Below are 21282 nucleotides of genomic sequence, written 5' to 3' on the forward strand. Positions count from 1 at the left end.
TTTCATTATTCTTAGCAATGATTTAGGAATCCTTGTGAGTAAGTATTAGCTAGGTTGCCACTTGTTGTTCACCTATTGAAATTGAACCTCAGTTCATGAAAATAAATAGCTAGTCAGCAACTTAACCCTGTTGCCCAAAGCTAACGTTATAAGTAGCCAGCTAGCTTCATCTGGCTAGTGAGGCTCGACCGCACCAGGTTATGTGTTGTGAAGCTAGCCACAATAAGGATTAGGCACAATAGTGGAATTTGCGGTTTGCCTTCCAACTAAAAGTATGTAATTGATAGTAATGCAAATGAATAGCCACTATTGTGGCTAATCCTTATTGTGGCTAGGTTTACATTGATGGTCCGACCTCCATTAATCAAATATGAACTATCTTATAAATTACGGTTATTTTAGATGATGACACCTAGCTATATAGTTCGCTAGCTAATGATAGCTACTGAAACAGATGTTGTGTTATTTGACAAGTTGTGTTATTTGTGTGTGTGTTAAGGTTGGGTGATTGTGTACAAGCCTACATCGCCCGATTGTGCCCCATAGTGATCCACAATAGTCGATCGCAATTGGGGGGGGGTCTTTCTTATGGCTACTCATGTATTTCCATTGAAATATGAAGTTTATTTGGAGAGTCATAAATATATTTTTAAAAGCATTCATGATTTGTTGAAGAGCACATTATGACTTGTTTAGGACACGAAACTCAAAGTTTAGGACTTGAGACTTGACTTGATACTTGTCGGTCTTGACTTGAGACTTGACTGTCTTGACTTGAGACTTAACTCGGACTTTCCTGTCTTGGACTTTAATGTCTTGACTTGGGACTTGACTTGGGACTTGAGTGCTAAGAATTGAGACTTACTTGTGACTTGTAATGCAATGACTTGGTCCCACCTCTGGTTATTGGTATCGGTATCAGGGTTTTTTGGCAAGGAAAATATCGATATCGGTATCGGCCAAAAATGTCATATCGGTGCATCACTAATTACTACATAAAAATACATTAAGTGATTGACAGTTGGTATTTAGCAGTCATAAAAGTATGCCTTATTTACTTTGAAGAACTACTAAAATAGCGATTTTGTCAGACAGCATAGGCAGCAGCTCAAAAGACATTAGATGATGAGTAGGAATGAAATAAAGTCATCAAATAAAACAAATGAAATGTACACGACAACTGAAATATTTTATTCAAGGAAAGTAATGTGAATAAGTGATGAGCAGTAATGGGCAGTCACTACCATCATGGGATGTTTATTAATGGTTTTGTTCTGTGTTGTTACAGCATTCAACCCACATCATGCATAATGCACTTACTGTATAAGAAAAATATTGAAAACGAAAACCGTGATCATTTTTTTCAATAATCAAACTGAATCTGAACCGACCTTAAACAGCACTAATCGCTTGGCACTAGGGTGGAAGTAAACCCCTAAACACACAGCAACCACACGCTACCAAGCTGCCTCATCCTCTCCCCTCTCTCTTTGTCATGAATGGATCAGGCTCCATGCTTGAACAGGCTGAACAAACAGGCTTCCGGGATTTTCTCTCCCAGCCAGGCAGCCAGTGAACCAGCCAGCCAGGCAGCCAGGCAGTAAGGCGGTGGACCGTGGAGCTGTGTCTCTCGCTGTGCCTTCTGATTTCCTGGATAAATCCTCCTCCATGCAACGGTTACTGTGGTAACAGCCATGATGCTGTGGATGTGAGCACCAGACAGACAGGCAGCCATGATGGTTCACTTTGCATGGCATTGTCATACATGGAGACAGGGAGAGGATGTGAATAGAGAAGACACATACTGTATGTGAGGAACGCGGGAGGGAGATAAAAAGGAAACAACCCACACTACTGTATGCACCAGAGAGTAGAGAATTGTGTTCTACTGTCTGGTTCAATTTAATCATGTAGAAAAAATGCTATAAATGATTAAGTACCTCAAACAAGGGGGATTGCACCGAATGAGTTTCTTTCAATTCCACACCCTGATTGGGGCACAGATTAAATGATGAATAAATAGATGAAGCAACCAACAACCAAGCAGGTCCATTTGTGTTGTGTCCCAGGGGCAAGGGAAACAGAGAGCACGCCATACTGGCCGGATGTGATACAGACTGGATTCGAACCAGGGACTGTAGGACTCTTGCACTGAGATGCAGTGCCTTAGACCGCTGCTCCACCCGGGAGCCTAACATATACAGCATAGCGCTTTTCCAGATGCGCAAAGAGTTTTACAAAGGAGGAAAACTCACCTCACCTCACCAATCACCATCAACATCATCTACATTCAGCAAGCAGGGGCGTCAATTGGGTGTGGCAATTTAAAATAGGTTACTAAAATCATTCCAATCCCAATTAAAAGACAAATGCAGTTTAACGGTATTAGCGAGATGACGTTAGGACCATGCTGACGCCTGGGAGCAGGAGGGAAGGCTGTTTGTATGCCTGGCTGGCTTTATGGAAAACAGTACAGAGGTAAAGATGCTGTAGTAGATGGCCTTGGCTTGGTAACTGCTGTTTGACTTGACATGAAACTAAACTAGAGGTGTAATCCCAGTGCGGAGCTAGTGCGTAGCAGGCAGCTGTTTGTAGAATGTTCAGTCCCCTATTGACTGAGGGGAATGAAGCTACAGCAACAAGCTGATAATGGCTGGAGTCCATTTTGCTTGTTTTTTTTTCTGTTCTCCAAATTGCATTTTAGAGTTTTTAAATTGTATAGAAATTCAGTAAATGAGCTTACATTTTCAAAAAAATCATTGGAGGGGGGAAACCCTCCCCCCTGTCATATTGCCATACCCTAGGTATGAGCTGAAATTACGACCCTGTCAGCAAGGCAGCCTCAACAGCTGTAAACACAGGGAGCTCTTCTAGATTACACATACATCATTTGGCTGTCACTGTACTTCAATACCGAAAAAAGCCCTGACTGTGTAATACCAGGTTAACAATTGTATTATGATGAAGTTGCCAACTTCTCCCACCACACAACATGCTCCACTTTCTCCATCATCACTCAAATCTCTCCATGCATAATAGCCACCTGAGCCACTACAGGAGATGCTCTTTATGCTGCCTTGCTTTGGTGGTGGTGAGGTGAAATGTGACATTTGAGGACTGTCTAGCCCTTAAAGCTACAGTCTGGGATCTGGGAATCTATTCATTTGTCATTTAAATTAATTTATATGGCTGTTTTTCAAATCGCAGACTGTAGTTTTAACCAACAGCATTGTCTGTCTGCTCCAGCAGAGACTGCAGGCCGGATCTTGCTTGGGCCAGCTCTCTCTAGTCTCCCCTCTCTCTGGGTCTCAGGGAGAAAGGTGCCTATTAAAATTAATGGGCTGGCAGAGGTTATTCGGCACGGCCACCATAGACAGAGCTCATTCCACAAGGCGAACATAATGACCACTACAGAGGAATGACACCTCCTCCCCCACGCCCTGCCACCCTACACCCCTGCCCACCTGCCCAACTGTCACAGGACCAGAAGCATTAAATATGGAGGAGAAAGGTTTATCTTCTCCTTACCGCCACACCGTGCTTTGTACATTCAGTTCCTTGAATAGAATACTACCACTTCAGTGTCTGAGGTTCCGAGGACCAGTCAGTGGACAGACAGCCTCCTCAGTCTCCTGAGGCCAGGGCTTCAACAGTGATGAAGTGCTTCACAATCGCTTTAAATGGACCTTGAACTGGGAGACCAAAATAGCTAGAGGACTTTTTCAATAGCTGAACGAGCTGGAGAAGACTGCCCAGAACAGAGTGTAATGGAGAGGCGTCATCGATGGCCTATGCTCCCTAAAGAGCAATGGCCCGAGGTAAGTCAGTATTTTCAAAGTCCAGGCTGTGGCTGGCGATAACAGCCGGTAATTGACCATAACTGCCGGGAACTGACAGTAAGAGTAACTGACCTTTTTGAGGCGTCCGTTCTTGGTGCCGACGAAGGCCACGCAGTATCCGTTGTAGACGTAGGAGGTGACGGAGGTCATGCGGTCCCGTGTCTCTGTGTAGAGGGTGTGTCCCGTCACCAGCTGAGAGCCGCCTAGGGGCTGGTTGATGTCCAGACCACAGAACGAGTCATCGATGGGCACCGGCTGGAGGAGAGAGAAGAGAGAGAGAAGGGGTTACATACGGAGAGGGAGGGAGGAACGGAGGGAGGGAGAGAGAAAGGACAGTCAGAGATACTATAGAGAGAGTCAGGGTCAAAGGGTGAGAGAGCAAGGGTTCTATGACGAGAGACAGAGTAGGATCAGGGAGAGGTGGTTTTATATCTAGTGAATGCTGCTGTAGCCTACCAGACAGACGTTCTTCTGCCTTTCTGTTCCACTTGGTAGACATGTCTCTGCTGTGCTTGACTGAGCCCCACCTTGCCTCCTCACACAGGTATATGATAACATCAGGGAAAGAGGAGAGCATGCTAACTTTTACCATGCAGAGCTTCTCTACTCTGCAGGTTAACATGTTATAGTGATGGAATGGAATGGACAGGTAAACAATAACTGGAGAATCTGACTGGAGGACTTGTGACCTGACTTTGGTCCATCCAAGAGAAAAATGACCTGTCAAAATGCCTGATAAAATCTCATTCACAACAGAAATACAGTACCAGTCAAACGTTTGGACACACCTACTCATTCAAGGGGTTTTCTTTCTTTTTGATATTTTCTACATTGTAGAATAATAGTAAAGACACCAAAACTATGAAATAGTCATGTAGTAACCAAAAAAGTATTACAAATCAAAATATATTTTAGATTTTAGATTCTTCAAAGTAGCTACCCTTTGCCTTGATGACAGCTTTGCACACACTTGGCATTCTCTTAACTAGCTTCATGAGGTAGTCACTTGGAATGCTTTTCCAACAGTCTTGAAGGTGTTCTCACATATGCTGAGCATTTGTTGGCTGCTTTTCCTTCACTCTGTGGTACAACTCCTCCCAAAACCTGACTTTGGTCCATCCAAACAAAAGGGCAGATTTCTACTGGTCTAATGTCTATTGCTCGTGTTTCTTGGCCCAAGCAAGATTCCTTCACTCTGTGGTACAACTCATCCCAAAACATCTCAATTGATTTGAGGTCAGATGATTGTGAAGGCCAGGTCATCTGATGCAGCACTCCATCACTCTCCTTCTCGGTCAAAAATATCTTACACAGCCTAGAGTGTGTTTTGGGTCATCATCCTATTGAAAAACAAATTACAGTCCCACTAAGCGCAAACCAGATGGGATGGCATAGAATTCTAAACAAATCAGTGTCACCAGCAAAGCACCCCTTCATCACGCCTCTTCCATGCTTCACGGTGGGAACCACACATGCGGAGATCATCCATTCACTTACTCTTTTTCTCACAAAAATCTCAAATTTGGACTTATCAGACAAAAGGGCAGATTTCTACTGGTCTAATGTCCATTGCTCGTGTTTCTTGGCCCAAGCAAGTCTCTTCTTCTTATTGATGTTCTTTAGCAGTGGTTTCTTTGCAGCAATTCGACAATGAAGGCCTGATTCACGCCGTCTCCTCTGAACAGTTGATGTTGAGATGTGTCTGTTACTTGAACTCTGAAGTATTTATTCGGGCTGCAGTTAATTGACGATTTCTGAGGCTGGTAACTCTAATGAACTAATCCTCTGCAGAAGAGGTAACTCTGGGTCTTCCTTCCTGTGGCGGTCCTCATGAGTTATTGACATTTTCCGGATTGACTGACCTTCATGTCTTAAAGTAATGATTGACTGTCGTTTCTCTTTGTTTATTTGAGCTGTTCTTGCCATAATATGGACTCGGTCTTTTACCAAATAGAGCAAACTTATGTATACCACCTCTACATTGTCACAACTAAAATGCATTACAAAAGGAAAGAAATTCCACAAATTAACTTTTAACATGGCACACCTGTTCATTTTAATGCATTCCAGGTGACTTCCTCATGAAGTTGGTTGAGAGAATGCCAAGAGAGTGCAAAGCTGTCATCAAGGGAGAGGGTGGCTATTTGAAGAATCTCAAATATAAAATATATTTTGGTTTGTTTAACACTTTTTTGGTTACTTAATGATTTCATATGTATTATTTCATAGTTTTGATGTTTTCACTATTATTAAAACCCCTTGAATGAGTAGGTGTGTCCAAACTTTTGACTGGTACTGTATAACAGCCTATGCAGAATCACGACGGTGCAGTCAAAATATTTCCAACGGTCCTTAGTTAGGAATTTAATTCCACATCACATCGGGGGAGGGGGGGGGGGGGGGGGGGCTAGGCTGTGGTGAAGATCCAGGTTAGGCCAGAGTGTGAGTGGCGGTGACAGTGGAGGAGGGACTGTGGCCTCAAAGTGCCATATAGAGTAAAGGAGATGTCCAGGAGAGGGCTGGGACAGGGAGGAGCATCATTCAGAGGTATCAGGGCAGACAGACAGATAGGCAGGGCACATTGATCACTGACACACAGCCACAGTGTGTGTGTTTTACAGATCAGGGCCGGGGACAGCCACACTGATCACTGACACACAGCCCCTACAGCCCCAGGACCCAGGAGCCATGGTTGTCAACCCGTCCTCCCTCACTACACTACACCAAGCTACACTACACCACACTACACTACACTACACTACACCACAATACACCACACCATACTACACTACGCTACACCACACTAAACCACGCTACACCACACCACAATACACTACACCACAGCAAGCTACACTACACCATGCTACACCACACCACACTACACCACGCTACACCATACTACACCACACTACACCACGCTACACCACACCACACCACGCTCCACCACACTACACCACAATACACCATACCAAGCTACACTACACCACACTACACCACACCACGCTACACTACCCTACACCAGGCTACACCACACCACACTACACCATGCTACACCACATCACACTACACCACATACTACACCAGACTACACTACACCACGCTACACTACACCACACCATGCTACACTACACTACACCACACTACACTCCACTACACCACACTACACCACACTACACACCACACTCCACTACACCATGCTACACCACACCACACCACACTACACCATGCTACACCACACCACACCACACCACACTACACTACACCACACTACACTACACCAGATTGCTACACCACATGCTACACCACATCACACTACACCACATACTACACCAGACTAGACTACACCACGCTACACCACACCACACCACACTACACTACACTACACCACGCTACACCACACCACACTACACTACACTACACTACACCACACTACACTCGTAAAGCCTTTACAACCAGCTCTGCTTTTCATGAGCAGAGCGAAAAGCAATAACGCTGATGGGCATAAACGCCTCAGCCTCGTAGGCGCACCCCCTCAGCCCCCACAGAACCAACACCATTTCCTTTTATTCGCAGCTCCCAAAATAGCATGGATGGAAGGGATGGAGAAATATATAGTAGGCCCACTCCACTGTGGTACAGGAGCTAAGCAGGAAAAAGGCAGCTAAATGCCTGTGATTAGCTGTGCTTTTGTCTCTTAATCGGGGAACGTAGAACATGTCTAAAATGATTTGAGCTGGTTTTGGGTAGTGGCCTTATCTGGGGATCTGTGTCTGTCACAGACAGAGAGAAACAGTCTGAATCAGATGAGCGATCTACAGTGGGAGCTATAAAAAGAAGCTTGAGAGACTAGCTTGTGTGTGACTGTGTCAGACACTAACTTATCAATAACTACTCCCGCAGACACCAACGTCATGTACAGACAGACACAGACTTTAAATCTGTTCCAAGGAGTCTCAGTCTGAGAATGGGATTCTGAGCATTTGGTTCTGATTATATGTAAATGGTTTGGATGATGTAAGCTAAGGCTTGGCTGGAAACCTAAATCCCTTTGGATCTCATGTAGTCGTGTTTTCCAGCACCTTACTATGGATATTGGGAGTTTATTGTTATGATCTATATATCAGGGATGGGCAACTTTAATAGGGATGGGGGCCACAAAAATCGGAACTCATCATCATAGAAAACAAAGCATTACATGGGCTTGCTCCTACCTATCTCTCCGATTTGGTCCTGCCTTTACATACCTACATGTACGCTACGGTCACAAGACGCAGGCCTCCTTACTGTTCCTAGAATTTCTAAGCAAACATCTGGAGGCAGGGCTTTCTCCTACAGAGCTCCATTTTTTTGGAATGGTCTGCCTACCCGTGTGAGAGACGCAGACTCGGACTCGACCTTTAAGTCTTTATTGAAGACTCATCTCTTCAGTAGGTCCTATGATTGAGTGTCGTCTGGCCCAGAGGTGTGAAGGTGAACGGAAACTGGAGCAACGGCACTGGAGCAACGAACTGCCCTGGCTGTCTCTGCCTGACCGGTTCCCCTCTCACCTCTGGGATTCTCTGCCTCTAACCCTATTATGGGAGCTGAGTCACTGGCTTACTGGTGCTCTTTCATGCCATCCCTAGGAGGGCTGCGTCACTTGAGTGGGTTGAGTCACTGACGTGATCTTCCTGTCCGGGTTTGGCGCACCTCAACAGGTTCGTGCCGTGGGGGAGATCTTTGTGGGATACACTCGGCCTTGTCTCAGGGTAGTAAGTTGGTGGTTTGAAGATATCCCTCTAGTGGTGTGGGCTGTGCTTTGGCAAAGTGGGTGGGGTTATATCCTGCCTGGTTGGCCCTGTCCGGGGGTATCGTCGGGCGGGTCCACAGTGTCCCCCGACCCCTCCTGTCTCAGCCTCCAGTATTTATGCTGCTATAGTTTATGTGTTGGGGGGCTAGGGTCAGTCTGTTACATCTGGAGTATTTCTCCTGTATTATCCTGTGTCCTGTGTGAATGTAAGTATTCTCCCTCTAATTCTCTCTCTCTCCCTCTCCCTCCCCTCCCGGAGGACCTAAGCCCTGGGACCATGCCCTAGTCCACCTGGTCGTGCTGCTGGTCCAGTTTCGACTGTTCTGCCTGAGGCTAAGGAACCCTTGACCTGTTCACCGGGCGTGCTACCTTGTCCCGGACCTGTTATTTTTCGACTCTCTCTCTACTGCACCTGCTGTCTCTGACAGGCTATGACATTTAACTGACATTTACTCCTGAGGTACTGACCTGTTGCACCATCTACAACCACTGTGATTATTATTATTATTTGACCATGCTGGTCATCTATGAACGTTTGACCATCTTGGCCATGTACTGCTTTAATCTCAACGTGGACTGGCCACTCCTCAGAGCCTGGTCCCTCTCAAGGTTTCTTCCTAGGTTCCTGCATTTCTAGGGAGGTTTTCCTAGCCACTGTGCTTCTACATATGCATTGCTTGCTGTTTGGGGTTTTAGGCTGGGTTTCTGTATAGCACTTTGTGACATCTGCTGATGTAAAAAGGGCTTTATAAATCAAAGATATGATCCCTTATTGATGCCACTTGTTGAATCCACTTCAATCAGTGTAGATGAAGGGGAGCAGACAGGTTAAAGAAGGATGTTTAAGCCTTGAGACAATTGAGACATGGATTGTGTGTGTGTGCCATTGAGGGTTAATGGGCAAGACAAAATAGTTAAGTGTCGTGTCTGACTAGGATTCAATTATATTACATGCTATTTTATCAAATCGATTACCTGACGTTAAATCGATTACGTGATTGAATTAAACCATGCAACAATTAAACCATTAATAACCTGGGGCACCAGGGAAGTATTAATTTATATTGAGCGGTTATCTCCCGAATCCTGAAGATCTTTAACATCAATAGCAGTCAATTATTAATCTTCACCTCGATTGGTCTAATTCTTATTGCCGTAAGTACTTGGTTATCTGCACGTACCCTAGCTAATAAGTTGAATCAGCAATACACAAATTCAATATCTGAGACATAAACTGAACAAGTTCCACAGACATGTGACTAACAGAAATGGAATAATGTGTCCCTGAACAAGGGGGGTTTAAAATCAAAAGTAACAGTCAGTATCTGGTGTGGCCACCAGCTGCATTAAGTACTGCAGTGCACTCCTCCTCATGGACTGCACCAGATTTGCCAGTTCTTGCTGTGAGATGTTACCCCACTCTTCCACCAAGGCACCTGCAAGTTCCCGGACATTTCTGGGGGGAATGGCCCTAGTCCTCACCCTCCGATCCAACAGGTGCCAGACGTGCTCAATGGGATTGAGATACGGGCTCTTCGCTGGCCATGGCAGAACACTGACATTCCTGTCTTGCAGGAAATCAAGCACAGAACGAGCAGTATGGCTGGTGGCATTGTCATGCTGGAGGGTCATGTCAGGATGAGCCTGCAGGAAGGGTACCACATGAGGGAGGAGGATGTCTTCCCTGTAACGCACAGCGTTGAGACTGCAATGACAACAAGCTCAGTCTGATGATGCTGTGACACACCGCCCCAGACCATGACGGACCCTCCACCTCCAAATCGATCCCACTCCAGAGTACAGGCCTCGGTGTAACTCTCACTCCTTCGACGATAAACGCAAATCCGACCATCACCCCTGGTGAGACAAAACCCCGACTCGTCAGTGAAGAGCACTTTTTGCCAGTCCTGTCTGGTCCAGCGACGGTGGGTTTGTGCCCATAGGCGACGTTGTTGCCGGTGATGTCTGGTGAGGACCTGCCTTACAACAGACCTACAAGCCCTCAGTCCAACCTCTCTCAGCCTATTGCGGACAGTCTGAGCACTGATGGAGGGATTGTGCGTTCCTGGTGTAACTCAGACAGTTGTTGTTGCCATCCTGTACCTGTCCCGCATGTGTGATGTTCGGATGTACCAATCCTGTGCAGGTGTTGTTACATGTGGTCTGCCACTGCGAGGACGATCAGCTGTCCGTCCTGTCTCCCTGTAGCGATGTCTTAGGCGTCTCACAGTACGGACATTGCAATTTATTGCACTGGCCACATCTGCAGTCCTCATGCCTCCTTGCAGCATGCCTAAGACACGTTCACGCAGATGAGCAGGTCCCGTGGCATCTTTATTTTGGTGTTTTTCAGTCAGGAGAAAGGCCTCTTTAGTGTCCTAAGTTTTCAAATCTTTAACCTTAATTGCCTACAGTCTGTAAGCTGTTAGTGTCTTAACAACCGTTCCACAGGTACATGCTCATTAATTGTTTATGGTTCATTGAACAAGCATGGGAAACAGTCTAAACCCTTTACAATGAAGATCTGTGAAGTTATTTGGATTTTTATAAAATATCTTTGAAAGATATATTTTTTTTGCTGAGCTAATATATATATATATATATATATATATACACACAGGTTATATCACACATTGACTAGTAATCATGTCATGAAAAGCCCCTAGTGGGCTAACCCGATATGATGGCTGTTAACACAAAGGAAGGGGGTTGGGTTTGAATGAAAGAGCGGGAAGACTGAGGGACAAAGGGATTGGTTTCGCTATCGGACCTTGAGAAGCTATGCTACCATAAATACAGAATCTTATGCATTCTAATAAACACCCATTCGGAAAAGGAAAATGCAAGATATATATATTACTCTGAGCTGCGCTTCGATAGATGTTTTTTTTAAAATGTTTTTAAATGTTAGGACAGCAGTCCTAACATTTCTGGAACTAAATGTTAATTAGTTAGGTTGTAGTTGAAATTAGCCCTTTTAAACGTATGGACACCAGTCCTCACGTCTTCGGGAACTGAGGTTGACTTCTGTTAACTGGCTTTTGTACTGGGGGAGAGAAGGGCGTGTTTCATAGTTCTCAACCAATGTCTGTTCACTTGGGCGTGCACCTGAGTGAGCATAGTTTCCTTGTGAAAACAATTCTCTCATTTAGAAGCTAAAATTACATTTAATCTTTTCACAAATAGTTTCAAATTTAAACATTTAAATTGCGCAACAATTCCATGTGAATCTGAACTAGAATGTGTAGACTTTCCAATATACAATTTATGTCATCCTATCATCAGATATAATGTCCTAGACAACAACTGATCTGACATCATATTCTTTAAGTACCAACGGACACTTTCAACTGGTTGAGAAAGGGAAATATTGTTCCATTCCCCAACCTTTTGATGTTACAATACTCTCTCTATGTTAACAAAGGGCTTTCCAAGAGTCCATTCTGTAGAGTGGAGAGAAAAGGGGGAAAGGTATTTATGGGGGGGTCATAAACCTCACCCAACATGGCAACGTCATGACAGTAGTACTGTAGGTGCCAGGCGCACCGATTTGTGTCAAGAACTGTAAAGCTGCTGGGTTTTTCCACGCTCAACCGTTTCCTGTGTAAATCAAAAATGTTCCACCACCCATATGACAATCAGTCAACTTGACACAACTGTGGGAAGCATTAAATTCAACATGGGCCAGCATCCTTGTAGAATGCTTTCGACATTTTGTAGAATCCATGCCCCAAAACCACTCCTGCATTGGGGTTGTTGTCCTGTTGGTAGGTGAACCTTCACCCCAGTATGAGGTCCAGAGTGCTCTGGAGCAGGTTTTCATCAAGGATCTCTTTGTACTTTGCTCCGTTCATCTTTATCTTGATCCTGACTAGTCGCCCAGTCCCTGCCACTGAAAAACATCCCCACAGCATGATGCTGCCACCACCATAGAGATTAGAGGTCGACCGATTATGATTTTTCAACGCCGATAACGATACCGATTATTGGAGGACAAAAAAGCGAATACCGATTAAAACGGCCAATTTTTTATTTATTTATTTGTAATAATGACAATTACAACAATACTGAATTAACACTTATTTTATAATACATCAATAAAAATAAATTTAGCCTCAAATAAATAATGAAACAATTTGGTTTAAATAATACAAAAACAAAGTGTTGGAGAAGTAAAAGTGCAATATGTGCCATGTAAAAAAGCAAACGTTTGAGTTCCTTGCTCAGAACATGAGAACATATGAAAGTTGGTGGTTCCTTTTAACATGAGACTTCAATATTCCAAGGTAAGAGGTTTTAGGTTGTAGTTAATATAGTATTTATAGGACTATTTCTCTCTATACCATTTGTATTTCATGTACCTTTGACTATTGGATGTTCTTATAGGCACTATAGTATTGCCAGTGTAGCAGTATAGCTTTCGCGTAACAGGCAGGCTCCTAGTGGAGTGCAACGAGAGGCAGGTGGTTAGAGCGTTGGACTAGTTAACTGTAAAGGTTGCAAGATTGGATCCCCCGAGCTGACAAGGTGAAAACCTGTCGTTCTGCCCCTGAACAAGGCAGTTAACCCACCGTTCCGAGGCCGTCATTGAAAATAAGAATGTGTTCTTAACTGACTTGCCAATTTAAATAATGGTATAAAAATAATAATAATAAAATAAATACATTTTCAAAAAAATCGGCGCCCAGAAATACCAATTTCCGATTGTTATGAAAACTTGAAATCGGCCCCAATTAATCGTCCATGCCGATTAATCGGTCGACCTCTAATAGATATGGTGCCAGGTTTCCTCCAGATGTGAAGCTTGGCATTCAGGACAAAGAATTAAATCTTGGTTTTCATGGTCTGAGTCCTTTAGGTGCCTTTTGGCAAACTCCAATCGGGCTGTCATGTGCCTTTTACTGAGGAGTGTCTACCATAAAGGCCTGATTGGTGGAGTGCTGCAGAGATGGTTGTCCTTCTGGAAGGTTCTCCCATCTCCACAGAGGAACTCTGGAGCGCTGTCAGAGTGACCATCTGTTTCTTGGTCACCTCCCTGACCAAGGCCCTTCTCCCCCAATTGCTCAGTTTGGCCAAGCAGCCAGCTCTAAGAAGATTTCTGGTGGTTCCAAACTTCCTCCATTTAAGAATGATGGAGGCCACTGTGTTCTTGGGGATCTTCAATTCTGCAGAAATGGTTTGGTACCCTTCCCCAGATCTGTACCTCGACACAATCCTGTCTCGGAGCTCTACGGACAATTCCTTCGGTCACATGGCATGGTTTTTGCTCTGACATGTACTGTCAACTGTGGGACCTTATATAAACTGGTGTGTTCCTTTCCAAATCATGTCCAGTCAATTGGATGTACCACAGGTGGACTCCAATCAAGTTGTGAAACATCACAAGGATGATCAATGGAAACAAGACGCACCTGAGCTCAATTTCAAGTCTCATAGCGAAGAGTCTTATATATACTTCTATATAGTAAATCAGGTATTTCTGGTTTTATTTTAAATACATTTACAAATGGGTCCTATTATGCCTGGAGGAAATCAAGCACCTCATACCAATGGTGTCACGTCCTGACCTTAGTTACTTTTTTATGTCTCTGTTTTAGGTTGGTCAGGGCGTGTTTTGTAGTTCTATGTGTTTGGCCTGGTATGGTTCCCAATCAGAGGCAGCTGTCAATCGTTGTCTCTGATTGAGAACCATACTTAGGCAGCCTGTTTTCCCGCTATGGTTTGTGGGTAGTTATTTTCCGTTTCAGTGTTTGCACCATAAGGGACTGTTTCGGTTTTCATTAATTCTCTTGTTCTTTTGTATTTTGTGTTCAGTGTATTAAAAGTAAATATGAAGGCGTACCATGCTGCACTTTGGTCTACTCCTTCTTCCACCAACGACAATCGTTACAAATGGTCAAGCATTGTGGTGGTAGTGTGAGGGTTTGGGGATGCTTTGCTGCCTCAGGACCTGTACGACTTGCCTTAATAGAAGGAACCATGAATTCTACTCTGTATCAGAGAATTCTACAGGAGAATGTCAGGCCATTCATCTGTGAGCTGAAGCTTAAACGCAGCTGGGTCATGCAGCAAGACAATGATCCAAAACACACAAACAAGTCTACATGAAAATGGCTAAAAAGCAACAAATTTGAGAATGGCCTAGTGTAAGTCTTGACCTAATCCCAATTGAGATGTTATTGAGTGTAAGGGGACTAAGGTGTTGAATAACTTTGTTTATTAAATAAATTAAATAATTATGTCATTGTTTTATTTGTTCACTCAGGTTCCCTTTATCTAATATTAGCTTTTGGTTGAAGATCTGATAACATTCAGTATCTGTCACGTTCTGACCTTAAGTTCTTTTTTTATGTCTTTGTGTTAGGTTGGTCAGGGCGTGAGTTGGGGTGGGTATTCTAGGTTCTTTTTTCTAGGTTATATTCCTATATGTTTGGCCAAGTATGGTTCTCAATCAGAGGCAGGTGTCGTTCGTTGTCTCTGATTGAGAATCATACTTAGGTAGCCTGTTTTCCCCATTTTGGTTGTGGGTGTTTAATTTCTGTTTAGTGTCTGTTCACCTGGCAGAACTGTTTCGTTTTCTCTCCGTTGTTATTTTGTGTAGTGTTCAGTTTTTCAATTAAAATATGACGAACACTTACCATGCTGCATTTTGGTCCTCCTCTCCTTCCACCAATGAGAATCGTTACAGTATCAAAAATGTGCAAGAGTAGAGACAATTAGAAAGAGGACTGATACTTTTTTCACAGAACTGCACATTAACAGTATATATTATTATTATCATTTGTATTTTATTTTTGGGAAATTGGTCCGTGGACTGGGCCGCCAGTTGCCCATCGCCCATTTATACCAATAAATATTGCCGATCTGGAGTCACTAGCTAGATTTCACTCTTGGATTAATCTGGTGCTAACAACATTGATTACCATTGCCAGAGTTGTGCTCTATAAATAGAATACCCCCATTGACTGGTGGCATTAATCAATATTTAACAATCCCATAGCAGACCAAATGGACTGGGGGATGGTGGTATATCCACGCCTGAACTTCAGATTTGTTCAGGATTGTCTTCTATTATGGTGATATTTTTAATACAAGATTATGTCTCAAATGCAAACACTGTTGATAGTAAAGTGAAGGTTACATTCACCCCCTATAATTGACATAGTTAAACTTTCTAAAGCAGAATCAGATGTCTGGACACGGATGTGAACAATAAGTGTCTGATTAGCATTTCACACGGTCCCCCTCAACCTCCTGACCTCTGATCCCCATTACTACACTATGGGAAGCTATAGCTAGGTGACAGGGATGTGGACACAGGTTCCGCTCCATCTCAGGAGACAGTCAGGATCAATAGTGGATCCTCCTATTTAGACATGCATAGTCGTGAGTATGGTTGAGTAGCCAATGACCATGGATAGAGAGGAAGAGAGAGTGACACCAGCTGAATATGTGAGCCCCATCAGTGTTATTCCACATATACCGGAAGGCTTGGTATGACTGTCAGCTTCCAGACAGTATAGACCAAGTCTGACCCTCATGTAAATGTTTTTTTTTCAATAGATTTTATCTATATGAGTTTATTTTAACATTGAGGACTAGTGTATTGGGGAAATGTATTTTTATTTCCCCCTTTAGGAAAGCAGCTGTGCACAGAACCTCAGCCCCATTTAGAAAAGACAACCATGCCGCTTGAGGGAGATTGAACGAAAACATAGTCAAGGTTCGCATACCAGAGGAAATATCCAGCTGTTGGGGTGTATTATGACCAAGCTTTCAGAGCTCTTCATCTGTTGACGTCTATCTGCATAATCCATTAAACATCATTACATGCTACATCTCTTTATCTGCTGGGCTAGCCGCTAGACACATTTCCTTGGCTAGCAGAGGACAGAGGAGAGGAGGGTTGAAACTATGGAATGCGGCTCTGAGTTTAAGGAACATTCTAATGAGGGCTGCTGAACTGAAGGAGATAGGAGAGAATGTTGGAGGAGGTCTGGGCAGTGACGATGGTCTCACTGGGGGCTGCAAGAGGATTCTCCTGGGCCCAGTTTTTCAAAAGTTATCTATCCGGGATTTCCCCCACCAGATAGGATTAAATGCATAGAAAGAGAATAAATAGAATGGACAAACCATTGACTTGAATGGGGACTGTTCTATTCGTTCTATTTCTATGCATGTAATCCTACCCGGTAAGTGAAATCCAGATAGATAACTTTTGAAAAACTGGGCCCTGGGGAACAGAGAGGCTATAGTAGATCTTATCTGACTCCCACGGTGAGAGAGTGAAAGCCTTTACACCCGCCTCCCTCTCTCTCTCTCTCTCTCTCTCTCTCTCTCCGCCTCCTCTCTCTCTCCCTCCCTCCCTCTCTCCCTCCCTGCCTCCCTCTCTCCCTCCCTGCCTCCCTCCGTCTTTGTGGTGCAAATGAAACCAAACAGTGCAGGCCCCAGATAACGTCTCCCTCCGCTTGACAATCACCTCTGACATTGCACTAATGGGGAATTTAGTGATGTTAATAAAAGCGGTCAATAGAGTGCCCTGGGGGACTAGCACAAAGCCAACCACACACTTCTGATCTCGCCGGGGATATCATTAATATGGCCCAAAAATATAGAATCCTCTGTACACCCCAAACCCATCCCTCTGGCCCACACGTACGCTACATACAGGCATTGACATGCACACAGACACACAGAAGACACACAAAAGACACACACACACTTTCAAAATGAGACACTTGCACTTGAAGGCAATCACTAACAAGCATGCCTAGCCTATAGACTTCACACACATACATGCACATCCTACATGTCGTAGAGACTAAACACTTAGGCCTATAGTCATTAGTGTTCATAATTCCCCCTTTTAATTCATATTAGCAATTAAAGACCAAAGACACAGAGGAGCAGGCAGGACAGACGCCTTGTGGGACTGAATTAAAATAAAGAACCCAAACTGTGGCTGACAAGATGTGGCTGATATGTGGCCTGGTATGGCTTGTGCTCTGGCTACTGGTACACTAAATGAGCTCGCCTTCTCTCTTTCTTTCTCTCTCTCTCTCCCGTCTGCTCTCTTTCTCCCCATCTCTTCCCCCTTCTCCCTCGCCATCTTCGAAGGCAAAGAGTGTTTCTTTGGATTGCATTGGAGTAGAATAGAATCACTTTGGTGCTCGCCAAGGAAAATAAATCCCCTCCTTAATTTGTGAATATTTCTCAGTCATTCAGATAGTCTTTAATGTGCCTGTTCTGCTCCCCGGAGCTGCAAAACAATTAGGCCTAATTACATGTAGTGTGAGAATGATTTGATAAAGGGAAATGTTGTATCCCTGCAAAGTAGAGCCGTCAAAGGCAGTTATCTTGATTGCTGTGTTTGTTATTATTATGAGTGTGTGCATCCACCGTAGTTCCTCCCAGACTCGGACTCAACCTTGTCGTTTCCAAGGTCGTTGGTGAGCTGGGGTTGCTGCCCTGTTGTTTAATGCCTAGAGGAAACATTAGAGTGGTAGCCTAAAGTCCAGATTTGTTTTGTGCTAGTATTCCACTCCTTGTACTCTGTGTAATATGCCAGTAATGGAGTGGCAAGAAGTGGAACGTTAGCACAAACAGACTGGTACACATGATATTAGAGCTGAGTTGAGCTGAGGAATGGCTCTGTAAGCTATTACCAGCGGTAACCTCAGTAGACTACAGTCAGTGTAAAATGTAAATGAATTATTCTGTTGGCTTTCTACATTGAACTGAGGCTGATGAGAACTCCCAGTGGAAGGGAGCTGTCTGCTTCTTGGTAAGTGAACGTTGAGGTGTGAATGGGAACAGAGGCTGAATAATGATGGCTGGTTTGGTTTCACTGTATCAATGCCTACAATAACCTTGGATTTGCACTGTGTAAGATGAGTCTAGCACTATTGTACATTGTTCTCTGTAGAAATGATAACAGACCACGTGACTCTACTGAGCCAAAATGGTCATTGGGTATGATTACGGAGAGAGACCTATTTACAGTATGTTTGAACTATTCACTATTTACAGTATGTGTGTTTGAACTATGCACTATTTAGAGTATGTGATTGAACTATGCACTATTTACAGTATGTTTGAACTATTCACTATTTACAGTATGTATTTGAACTATTCATTCTTTACAGTATGAGTTTGAACTTTGAACTATTTACAGTATGTGTTTGAACTTTGAACTATTTACAGTGTGTTTGAACTATGCACTATTTACAGTATGTGTTTGAAATATGCACCATTTACAGTATGTGTTTGAAATATGCACCATTTACAGTATGTGTTTGAAATATGCACCATTTACAGTATGTGTTTGAAATATGCACCATTTACAGTATGTGTTTGAAATATGCACCATTTACAGTATGTGTTTGAAATATGCACCATTTACAGTATGTGTTTGAAATATGCACCATTTACAGTATGTGTTTGAAATATGCACCATTTACAGTATGTGTTTGAAATATGCACCATTTACAGTATGCGTTTCTCTGTAGTTCCTTAACCTTTGAATGGGCCTTATTCAACTCTTCGTCTTGGTGCATTGCATGTGCTTCCTCAGCAGTGTGTGTGTGTGCGTGTGTGTGTGTGTGCGTCCATGTGTCTCCTCTGTAAACTCACAGCTTTTGTGCACTGCACGTCTTTTCCCAGCAGCCAGTTGAGCTCCAGGTTGCCCTCTCCCTGGTAGCAGGACTGCAGGCGCTCCTTGATACGGGCGTTGATGTCCTTGATGGTGAACACGCAGAGCGCAGAGTCATCTGGCGGCTGGTGGTACTGCTTCTGGCCCTTGGAGAACACGGTGAAGAGCACGTCATCTGTGGCACTGATGTTCAGCGAGGCGGCCAGCACACGGCCCGGCTTAGCTAGGTAGGCAGCCTGCAGGAGACGGTACTCCACGCCATTCCTCACGCAGCCCACAGGTAAGGAGACGTACGAGTGGAACTTGTGGTCATCCTTGCAGAGGCGTACAATGCGCGAGGTGTAGAAGAGATCATTGGAGGATCCGCCAGATGACATGCTGTTCTCCGGCGTCTCAGGCTGGACGGTCAGGAAGTAGACGAAGGAACCACTGGCGAAGCCATACACGTAGTAGATGTCGAAGTGGGACACCAGCGCAAGCGTGTCTGACGGGATCTTTATCAGAGACGAGACGAAGTCCGTGTGGAGCTCGTAGTCAAGCATGGCTGAGGACTCTGGGTCACGGGGCAGCTTGCGGCTGGAGATGGTAGGGAAGTAGTCCTGCTTGCCGTCTACTGCCGTCCCGATGAAGAGAGTCCCGTCCTGGCCATGGGAGGGCACGATTACCCCGTACATGGTGCCTGTCTGGTTGACGCTGGAGAGGTAGTGCTCTTTCTTATGGGACGGCTCCACTAGGATAAACAGGTCGTCCAGACGAAGGAGTTTACAGACTCCCTGGTAGAGGCTACCGCAAGCCAGAAGGCGATTCTGGCTGTAGTCTATAAGGAGCAGCTTGTTGACGTTGTTAGTGGAGGTCAGGGGTTCAGAGCAGGGCTGGACGATGAGGGGCGGGTAGCAGGCCTTGTTATCGTCCTCAGGGCCTGTGTCGTGGGACACCATCAGGGTCAGGTTGCCTGATAGCTTGTAGACACGGTTGACTGCTCCGATGTAGAGCGCCCCAGTTGTCTGGTGGACCGTCAGATGGTTGAAGGCCCACTCCCGGCGCTCTGGGTGGAAGCTGGTGAAGGTGGTCTGGCCTTGGCACACGGTGGCAGCGACAGCTAACACCCAGCAGCCCAGCATGGCCAGCACAGCGCCCCGTGTAGGGCCCGCTGGGAATGTTCTGGCGCTGTATTGTGTGACTCGCCGCGACCGTCGGCCCTCCATACCACTAGGGACTCTGCAACAAGGCAACAGCAGACTGAACAGGGGGAGGATGGAGGAGGAGTGGGAGGGAGGCTACCTTCCTCTTTGTGTTCTCAAAGGCTAGGTTCGCGCTTTTATCTTCACCACGGTCTTCACATGTTTCTGAAAGAGAGAAAGAGAGAGAGGTGGGTGAATAAATGAAAGAGAGCGCATTGTGACTCACACTCACAGTCAAAGGGGAAGCAGATAACGGAAAAGGCCTTTCTTTTGGTCCCTCCTGCTGCTTTGGAAAGTTCACCCTGGCCAAGGCGATGAGTTAGGGAACAGTAGAATGAATGCTGAGAGAAAACCTTTATCGCTACATTCCAGAGGAGTTGCTGGACAAGAGAGGTCTGATAAGACAATGAAGGAAAGTGAGCAGGTTACGGCTAACGGAAATTAGCATGACCTGAGACCTGAGTCCTGAGTCCTGCTGCCTAGCTGCTTCAGGCCTCAGACACTGAGACAGTGGGTTTCTAAGAACACCACAAACCAACGGACTGCCCAGGGCGCCACATTTCACAGATCAAGCCTCACCATGCACTGAAATGAGTCATACTACTTAGTGTCATCCACACATCAGAGGAGCACACTTCAGGCTAGTGCTCCACGGAGCCACTTATTTAATGCTATAATGAACAGATGCCATGGGTCAAATAATACAAGCAAGAGGCTAAAAATGTCTTGACATTTAAACCAGGGTTTTATGTACTCCAGCTAGAGAAAGACTTTTGAGGTTACAGCACAGCTAAAAACCAAAGGCATGTTAAATACATGTAT

At 44.6% G+C, this 21282-nt stretch overlaps 1 protein-coding gene and 1 long non-coding RNA gene across 2 annotated transcripts in view; one reads left to right on the forward strand and one right to left on the reverse strand.

Annotated features, from left to right (window-relative positions):
- LOC110491069 (plexin-A2) overlaps window positions 1–21282 on the reverse strand; it is a 334343-nt gene that overhangs the window by 267092 nt on the left and 45969 nt on the right. The window contains exons 2-3 of the mRNA XM_036947019.2: window positions 19261–20625; window positions 3912–4094 (exon numbers count right to left, since the gene is read on the reverse strand). Of these exons, the coding sequence (XP_036802914.1) occupies window positions 3912–4094; window positions 19261–20484 (1407 nt within the window). The 5' untranslated portion in view covers window positions 20485–20625. The remainder of the gene's footprint in view (window positions 1–3911; window positions 4095–19260; window positions 20626–21282) is intronic.
- The window catches only part of LOC149976907 (uncharacterized), a 167947-nt gene that overhangs the window by 48814 nt on the left and 97851 nt on the right, over window positions 1–21282 (forward strand). The window lies entirely within an intron of this gene.

The sequence above is a fragment of the Oncorhynchus mykiss genome, chromosome 16, assembly GCF_057628025.1.
Source record: "Oncorhynchus mykiss isolate SJ-2025 chromosome 16, ASM5762802v1, whole genome shotgun sequence".
NCBI classification, from domain to species: domain Eukaryota; kingdom Metazoa; phylum Chordata; class Actinopteri; order Salmoniformes; family Salmonidae; genus Oncorhynchus; species Oncorhynchus mykiss.